Genomic DNA, 10032 nt, shown 5'->3' with positions numbered 1-10032 from the left:
TTTTATCAAAAAGAAATTCTCAAATTTCTCTTGCTCCTAACATCTTATCATTAATCTTTTTTTTATCTCATCTTGATTTGTTTTAACTTATTATTTCTCGAGATAAAAAGCCACTCACGAGAAAACCGCGGATAGAGATTTATCATTAATCTTTTTTTATTTTTTGGTAACCTTTCTGTCTTCTATTACTAGTTTAGTTTGTATTTTGTAACTGTCTGTTTTTTAACGGTTAGTTTATGGCCAATTTGAATATATAAGACGTTGTTTTATTTAAAATTTTGTGAATATATGGACTCTAAATCATGTATAGCATATCGCCAGCTCAATAAACAGTTGCTGGAGAGTTCACTTATTATACCGTATAATTTATGGAGCATAAACAACAACAGGGCTCCTTGCCTTAAAAGTGCCATCGTCCCAAATCATAGAAAAAGAAACCAAATCTGCATTAATGCTTCCTTCAATCTTAAGGGTAAAAGACAGCTTCTGACCCAACGATGAGAAGGCCAAAACATTTGGCACTACTTCGACCTTCAAAGAAGATGGATGTGCAGTTATCGTGGCCCTATATTTGGATGTAGCTGATCCAACATTTGTAACAGTTCTACTAAAAGTGACATTGTTGTGGCTTGAGCGAGGGGTTGATAGAGTAAAAGACGGGAGATTAAGGTCGAAAACCGATCCTTTATTTGCTGATGTGCAAGTGCTCTTATCTCCTGTAATTAGTTGCAGCGATGATGAATTGTAACCTTGTCCACACAGAAAACTAATATAATCGTTTTCACCAGCATCATAAACTAGTCCAGGATTTGCTGCCTTCAAAGGATTGATTTGCCCCGCACCGTAAGCAAATTCAGCATCTAAATCAACTGTAGGATTCATAGGGGTAGCTGCAAATAATGAACAAACATATTTGGTCCTTAACATGTATACTTGGACATTAAGTTGTACCACAAAATAACACGTTAATTATCTAGTTTTTCCCGACAGAAATGTTTAAGGTGGTATAGGGCATATGGTTTTAGGTTATCATACTTTACTTTCTCTTCGCAGCCTCATTTCTCCTACATTTTTCAAGGGTTATAGTCTGCAAAGTTTGATAACTACATTATATTATGTATTACCAGTTGTCATCAACGCGGATTTTATTGCAGCAGGAGACCAGTTGGGATGATTAGATTTGACGTAAGCAGCTGCTCCAGAAACATGAGGGCATGCCATGGAAGTTCCAGATATTATATTCAAAGTCGATACTCTTGTATCTCCTCGAACACCAGAAATAGGTGAAACCGAAGACCATGCAGCCAGAATATTAACCCCTGGAGCTGCTATGTCAGGCTACAACATCAACAGAAAACATAGATATAAGCAAATAAGCTTGAATCGGTTGGAATGATTTTACACTGTAACATGAAGTTACCTTAAGAATGTTTGGAGTGACTGTATTTGGACCTCTCGCTGAGAATGTAGCAATGTAAGGGGCTGATGAATCTTTTCCTTCGATACTTTTGAATACGGTAGCTGTTGGATTTCTACAACAATCGGTGACATGACATATAAATCAGATAATTAAGACTAAGTGAACAAAATTATAGAGCAGTTATGTATGATGTTTTATAGATTGAAGAAAAGTTTTGTACCTCGTTGACTTTAAATAAGAAGATACAGAATTCCCATCACTTGGGGTAATTTGAATTGTTGGCATTGCAAATGCCTCTACCGAAACTGAAGTCAATGTAGCAGTGAATATAAGACCAGCAGCCCCAGAAGCTAATCCCACATATTGAGAAGGAGTATAGCCATCACACAAAACAATTTTCCCTTTCACCAAAGCTCCATCCAAATCATTTTCACGGCAAAACCTATGCAACGCTAATGTTAGAATGGACTTTTGAATAGTAATAGAGCGAAAGATTAGTAACAAACTACCCATATAATAAGGTTAAATTACTTTTTTTAATTCCTTCAATTATTTATAAAACTCTATTTTCCCTCTCCAGATATGCTCAATTTAATCACTTAATTTTCTAACAAAAATCAAATATTGTCTTCTCCGTCTGAATATAGTTGATTGACCGCATAAAGAATGTGCTAAACTATACTTTGTTACAAATTACAATCTAAACTATACATAGATGCAATCACAGAAGCACTACAATATTTTAATTAAATTACTTTTTTTATTTATTAAACTTATATTTTATGTTTGTAAATTAAAATTTGAATTCGTTACAAAGCGTTGACTCATTAATTCAATTCTTTAACTGTGTCAACTTGATTAGATGGAAAATGAATATTGAATAATTGAAAAAAGGCATAATACCCAATTTTGTCCCCACTTTGGTTCGGAAATCTCAAGTTAGTCCCTTTATAGAAAAGTGAGTTGAATGGATCCTTACTTGTAATTAATTGACTCTAATGAGTCCCTTCCGTTAAATAGAAGGAAACGGAGTTAGTGGACTGATGATGTGGCAGTTGTCTTTGATGATGTGGCAGTCATTTGGTGGGCCCCTACTCCCAACCAGAGGCCTCACGGACGGCACCACCCTCTTTCTCTCTCTAACTTTTTGTGAGATTACGGTCCTAATACAATTATGGCATAATCATTTTCATACCTGGCTGTAAAGTTCACTCTTTTTCCCTTTTCTTTCTCTTTTCAATCATACTGCTACTATTTCCCAACCAGTCAAACTCGCGTTTTTCTTGTCCCCTTTTTTTCTTCCTTCCCTAAAATTTATTATCTAGTAATAGTACTAGGTAGTAGTAAAATAAAGGAATGCTCCGTCATCAAACAATGACGCATTGAAAGTTACACATTATCTTCTTGTTGCAGAATATTATTCATTCTATTTCAAAACCTACTAGTGCAATCAGCTTCTGTTCAGAAACTAAGTCATCCAGTTTTAACCATACTTCTTCCTTTTATTTATATATTCCACCTTCTGTTTACAAAATTCATTGTTTATAAATTTTACTTTCCATAATTAATCTTAGCTTTTTACAATGAAAGTAATTCAATTGAAATAAACTAACGTTTTTAACCCAATTCTAAGGTTGTGAACACACATTTGGTAACTGTAACAGAGATTTATGCTTTAGCTTAGTTGAAACTGTTTCTTGATTGGGTGAATTTATACCACTACTTAGTATATATAGAGTGAGAAAGACAGAGAGAAGGAGAGAAAGAGAGAAAGAGAGAGAGAAAGTGGTCCACAGAGTCTATGGCTGTCTGACCCTCATCTCAGAAACAGCCGTGTTAGATAAGGAGAGAAGGAAAGAGAGACCAAGGGAGAAAGATTCTATAAACCATTATTCTCTTCTCTCTTCATTTAACTCTTGTTTCACAACTATGACTTTCCTTTCAGCACGATTCACATGAAAAGCCAATTTCAATTTCTTCCCACACGTATATTCCTTTTCTTTTTCTGTCTCTCAAACCACAAAATCAACTCCCAACCAAAAATGGCCACCGCATTCCAACCGGCATCGATGCCATCTCCGACACCCACGGACGGCCATCGTCGGACGCCGCTCCAGCCCCTCCTTCTCGCGTGCGAGGGAGGACCTCGCTTTTCACGTACGCCCCAGATCTGCTCCGAATCCATCCTTGCCGCGCCTCGATTCAGCCACCGCGGACGGATCCCACGCCGCCGCACGTCACCAGGATCTAGATGGCTGCGACGCTTCTTCTCTCTCCGCTCGCGGCCCAGATTCACCGCTGCCCTCGCCGGAGCTTGCTTCTCCACCGACGCCACCACTCCCTTTTTTTCTTTCCCTCTTCTAAGAAGGGTTCTTTCATCTCCAGCATCACCACCGAACATTTTCCCCTCTCTTTTTACTCATTCATTTTTTTTCTGAACCACGTTGCTTAGGTTTTACTCGATTATTACATTCTTTAATTTATTTTAATTCTCTTTTGTGGTGATGATGGGGCTGGGAAGAATTGAGAGATGATGGGGGGTTGGAGGAATTGGTTGGAGAAGATGAAGAAGGTGGTGGTGATAAAATACCACCAAGAACAGGAGGCACTGCAACAGGGGAAGCATTTGGAGAAGGGTTGGTTGAAGCCATCACGACACAAAATTTCAATTTTCAGATCAACCCTTCTACAAGCAATGCTCGAATTTCTTCAGAGAAAAAAAAAACACAACCACCATGACCCAATCCCTTAAAAAAAAACACTTAACTTTGGCAAAGAGCAAAAAGTCAATACCCACAAACAACTTTCAAGAAAGCTAATACTTTAGTGAGGTACAACTGCCACATCATCAAAGACAACTGCCACATCATCAGTCCACTAACTCCGTTTCCTTCTATTTAACGGAAGGGACTCATTAGAGTCAATTAATTACAAGTAAGGATCCATTCAACTCACTTTTCTATAAAGGGACTAACTTGAGATTTCCGAACCAAAGTGGGGACAAAATTGGGTATTATGCCTTGAAAAAATTAACACATCAATATATTTTAAAAACACAAATTCCAAATTGAAAACAAAAAACAGAGGAACTATATTAAATTTTAAAAATAAAAAAAGAAAACAAAAAGAAATTTAGCCAGATAATTAAAAAGAGATATTCGTAAATGTTGGTACCTGGACATGGAATTATTCCTTCTACCAGCATCTCCAGCATAAATTAAAGGGTAACTTTTCTGTGTTGGACTAAACGTATTCAATGAGATTCCCTGCATACATGTTTAGGGAAATATTTTATGTTACTTTTCTAATATTTTAAAAAATAAGTAATTTAAAGGGGTAATTACCTCGAGGATTCGGCCATTGCCCAGTTGGAGTTTGGTCGAAAACTTTCTGTCTGTAGTGGAAGCAGCCACGGTAATGATCCAGGGTGCAGGATTTGTCATTGTGCCACGGTGTGGACCAGCATTGCCTGCAGCTTTAGAAGTTAATATGCCTCTCTTCATTGCATGGAAGGCTCCTATTGCAAATTCATCATCAAAATAATCGGTGAATGTGACCATTCTAGGTCCCAATGAAACAGATATAATGTCAACACCATCCTGAATGGCTGCATCAAATCCTGCTAAAATGTCAGCATTACTACAACCAGTCTTCCAACAGACTTTATACACAGCAATGCGTGCTGATGGAACTCCTCCTCTCAGTGTTCCTGTGCCAAGCCCGAACAGATTTGCATTGCTAACAGAGTTTCCAGCAGCAGTCGATGCAGTGTGAGACCCGTGACCCAACGTATCAACGGGAGATATGATGTCGGCAATATCAGCATCAACCCGAAAATATTTTGCTCCAATTATTTTGCTACAAACAAATCATGAAGCAAGCATTCGTGGACGTTAAAATTTGACATGAAAAAACAAAAGTGAGTTTCGAAAATGAAACCAGACATGGTCTTTATGTATATGTGTTATAGCATGTTATAACAAGCATCACTTACTTATTACAAGTGAAGTTTTGGCATGATCCTTTCCATCTCTGTGGTGGTGGACCAAGGCCTCTGTCGCTGAAGCTTGAGGAATTTGGCCAAATTCCAGTATCGAGTATTCCAACGATTGTGTCACTTTCTACCTTTGACCTTTGGACATTTTCAGGGAAGCCAATGAAGTTCCAGGACCTTGTTGTTTGGATACTGTGGATTCTATTTGGAATGACAGAAACCACCTCATCCATTCCTGCCAAACATTCCAAATTTTCACAAAATGCATACATCATAATTACAGTTACATATATAGACTCACAATCATATTAAAACTACCTTTCATTCTTTCTGATTCTTCCTTGGTCAGCCTCGCTACAAATCCATTGAAACTCTTGTAGCTGTGAAGCAAAGTATCTGGGGCAAGTTTTCTGGATGGATATATGCCATTTCCAATTTTAATAACGTAATTTTAATTATGAGTTATAAGATAATTTTAATTGAAAGGAAAAGGAAGATAAATTATAAATTCAATCCCTTTATTAATATTCAGAAGCTACAAAAATAGTTTGAAAAATATTTAGAAACTAAAATATTACTTTGAAATTTTCTTAAAAAATATGAAAAATATTGTGAATTTGACTATCCCATTAACAAATATTAACAATTAATAATTTTTGATAAAAAAATAGTTAAAACACTCATTCTTATATATAATAGGTTTAAAATAAAGTAATTGCTCTTCTTTCCGAGCATTCTATTTCATTCATTTTTCGTTTATAAGTCAGAAGATTACTTGAATTTGAAAATGTTGCGCAGGCAAACAAAGAACTATTATTAAATAAAGGGTTAAATATGTTTTTAGTCCCTAAACTATTGACCATTTCTGATTTTCGTCCCTCTTCCAAACTAAGGTACAATTTGGTCCTCAATCTTTAAAAAACGTTCGTTTTAGTCGAAAAAACGAACGTTTTGAGGACTAAAACGAGGACTAAAAACAAAATTTTGAGGACTAAAACGAACGTTTTTCTAAAGAATGAGGACCAAATTGTACCTTAGTTTGAAAGAGGGACGAGCCAATAGTTTAGGAACTAAAAACATATTTAACCCTTAAATAAACAATGTTAAACTAAGCCCCTTGATAGTGTAAATCTGCTCTCTAAGTTGAAGTAGAATCTATCAAAGCCTATGAATTAAAAATATGTCTAGTTTGACACATTTCTGTAACTAATTATAATTTATTTTGTAATTATCTTTAATTATTTGAAACTTGTTGTATATCCGAGCTCACACGTTCATATGTATTGAAATGATTATATGTACGCAAAAATATGAATTGAGTGTTATCTCCAAACAAAGCAACAATTATATAAAAGCTAACATTTGAAATATAATAAGAAACGAAAATAGGTAGCCGTTTTTGATGAATGTTCTAATGAAAATTGGGAGCTAAAATTGTGTAATAATATATGACCTGCTGATGGCACTTTGAACCACACTAGTGTGAAGTGACTCTGTGAATTCCACGCCCTTGGGATATTCCCCCATGTAGACTATGTAAATCTGTATTAGATTACAATATGAACAAAATAAATTAAAAAAAATAAAGATAAATTTAAAATAATAATAGTCCTACTAGGATAATTTCATGTGGATAAAATCATTTTTAGGTTAATTTGTTTATTTTAAAAATAATCCAAGCTCTTTTTAACTTGAAAGTTTTCCAATAATTTTTATAATTGTTTAAAAAAAATCATAAAAAGATAAGAACGTAAGAGTAATCTATGGAAAGATATAGCTTCTGAAGTATTGTACAGAATTAGAGGATACAGCAGAAGTATATGTTTGGGAAAGTATATGGGATATATGTTATTAACCTTTCGATCATCTTTAGAAAATGAGGGAGTGAGTAGCAGAATGCATGTAAGAATTTGGAGAAGACGCGACAACCCTAAAGCGTTCATCTTAATGTGTTTGAAGCTCTTTCAACCTGTGAGCAAATTTAATGTCTAGATGTGAATGCCGCTAACTTTATTAGCAGATATTAACATACTACAGTAAGTGGACATTTGAAACACATTGCAGAATGGAAATTGTAAAGGTGCACATACAGTAATATCTATGTAGCAAATTGGGAATGAAAACAGAAACAGAGGAAAAAATAAAACACACACACACATATATATATATATATATATATATATATATATATATATATATATATATATTAAGAAAGAGGAAAAAAAAGGAAGAAATTAAAACTTAATATGTGATAGTTGAAATTATTAAAAATAATTTTAAAATGTGCATTTATTAATAATTTAAAACCATAGTGAAAAAAGTTAATGTCATTTGATATTTAACATACATATAATTAAGGACAAAGTTCAGAATATTTTTTATTATAAATAATTACTTTAGTTTAAAAATGATTAAATTTAAAAATAAAATGTTGAATTAAAAAACGGTTAAATTTAAAAAAGAGATTAAATTTTAAGAAATGATCAATTGTTACTTAACAAAAGAATAAACTAGAAAAAAAAGTTATCTTTATACAGTATAAATATGAAAAAGTTGAAGACAATAAATTTATTACTTCTAAAATTTAAAGTTGAAAATAATGTCAACTTTAAATGTGACTGGAATTCATATTAATATTATATGTGTTAATTAAATTTCTTAAAAATTCATCAATTTTATTATAATTAGATATAAAAAAAGTTTAATTGTCATAAATAAAAGTACAATAAAAACAAAAGTTATAAATAAAAGCAAAACATGGTATTATTCAAGTGCATTCAAAAGTAAATAATTCAATTTCTGGTATAATTAACAATAAATTTAATACTACTTGCATAACAAATATAAATCAGTAAACTAATAGTAATGGGCAAGTAGAGTAACAGTTATATTGGGAATAAACCACTCTCAGAAAAAAAGCAATAAAATTAATTAGGGATAATGTTAACGCTTAACGTTTACAGAAATTAAGAGAAAGCTATTATATATGATTTGATTAATTTTGAAACAAAAGTAATCCAAGTTATTAATAAAAAAAATGTCTGCAATATGAGGAGATTTCTTTATTAGATGAAAATGAAACTGAATCAAATTACACTTTTATGCGATTATTTTTAAAATACAAATCATGTTATTATGTACTGTTGAACAATTATTTAACTTGAAGAATTAATAAGAAATGAATTTATAAACTAAAATATTTCCTATAAATTGTTGACAAATATTATATAATTATAATTACAAATTCATAATAAAATAATTATGCTGACAGGTAAAATAACTTTGTATTAAATAATTAAAATACTGAATAAAGAATAAATATAAAAAAATATTATACATCTGACCGTTTTAAGTCACTTTTTAAGTCAAACCACTAACTGAACCTAATTGCATGATTTGGAAAAGAAAAATCTAATACAATTCGATAATGTTTTGTTTGTGATGGTTTATTCAGTCGGTTTTCAATATTCAAATTGAGGTAGCTGGAATTTTAACAACCTTTTTATAGAATCTTACCAATAAAAGAATGAAAATAGAGGATTCTTATAAATACAATATATATATATATATATATATATATATATATATATATATATATATATATATATATATATATATATAGTATAAAATCATTTTAATTGTTATTGACTTAAGATCTTTCAATTCAATTAATATGTAATTTTGAATATGAAAATAAATATTAATAAAAAATTTAATAAATAAAAAAATTCAAAAAAAAGTGATACAATAAATTATCTGAAAAAAAAAACAAAATAAAGAAGCAATAGAAATTAACAGAAGAAAAAAAGAGATATTAATAAGGTATTAAAAATAGGATTAGAAAAGGGACATACTCAGTTGAGTCGAGCAGAGCGTTTATCTGACTTGAGTAAGAAAGGATAAGAATACACGTAAACTTTCTCACCTTTTATAGCCACTACATTGGATGCAACTATGGTCCACTCTTTTCACATTTAATTTATAATTAAGAAAAAAAATTTAATTTCGTAAACTTTTCAGAGAAAAAACTTTTACGTTTTATAACGTCCTTTCTTAATACAATAATTTGACTTTTAATATAATTATAGTTTGAGAAATAGTTATTACTTGTATTAATTATATCTTTATAATAGTAAGATATGAGATCAGATTCCATCATAATGTCGTCAAATATTTGTATATTATAAATTTTATTATTTTTAAGAAAAATCAAATTATTATTTTCATATTTATCATAAAAAGCTAAAACAATAAATGGTAAAATAAAAATATTAACAAATAAAAATTATATATTTTACTAAATATAAATATAAATACAAATAAGTAAATAAACAAAACTAGTGTACTATAAATATAAATATAAATATACAAATAAAGTAATAAAAATAAACATAAATAAATAAAAGAGTTTTCTAAAAGAAACAAATTTAAATGAGTTGTATGAAAATATAAGATTTATAAAAATAATAGTTTACAAAATAACTTCAACATCATCTAAAAAAACAGCAAATGAAATTAAATTTAAAACCATTCTTCTATTCTTATTTTTTTTTTCACCAATCATTTTATTTTGATCAGTATTTTGTTTTTAAAAAAATTCAAATTTTAGTGGATAATA

At 31.2% G+C, this 10032-nt stretch overlaps 1 protein-coding gene across 1 annotated transcript; it reads right to left on the bottom strand.

The window, feature by feature from the left end:
- Positions 1-305: 305 nt before the first annotated feature.
- LOC124828446 (cucumisin-like) lies at positions 306-9297 on the bottom strand. Its single transcript, XM_088093338.1, has 11 exons — positions 9269-9297; positions 7271-7383; positions 6868-6956; positions 5733-5824; positions 5415-5649; positions 4765-5278; positions 4595-4686; positions 1641-1862; positions 1421-1532; positions 1125-1338; positions 306-890 (listed from the first exon to the last, which is right to left on the bottom strand). The coding sequence occupies exons 2-11, from the start codon at positions 7355-7357 to the stop codon at positions 367-369; spliced, it is 2181 nt and encodes a 726-aa protein (XP_087949464.1). The 5' UTR covers positions 7358-7383; positions 9269-9297; the 3' UTR covers positions 306-366.
- Positions 9298-10032: the final 735 nt, after the last annotated feature.

The sequence above is a fragment of the Vigna umbellata genome, chromosome 1 (assembly GCF_029865625.1).
Source record: "Vigna umbellata cultivar VRB3 chromosome 1, Vumbellata_1.0, whole genome shotgun sequence".
Classification (NCBI taxonomy): Eukaryota; Viridiplantae; Streptophyta; class Magnoliopsida; order Fabales; family Fabaceae; genus Vigna; species Vigna umbellata.
Note: the sequence above shows the minus strand (reverse complement) of the source record. Positions and strands in the feature narration are given on the sequence as shown.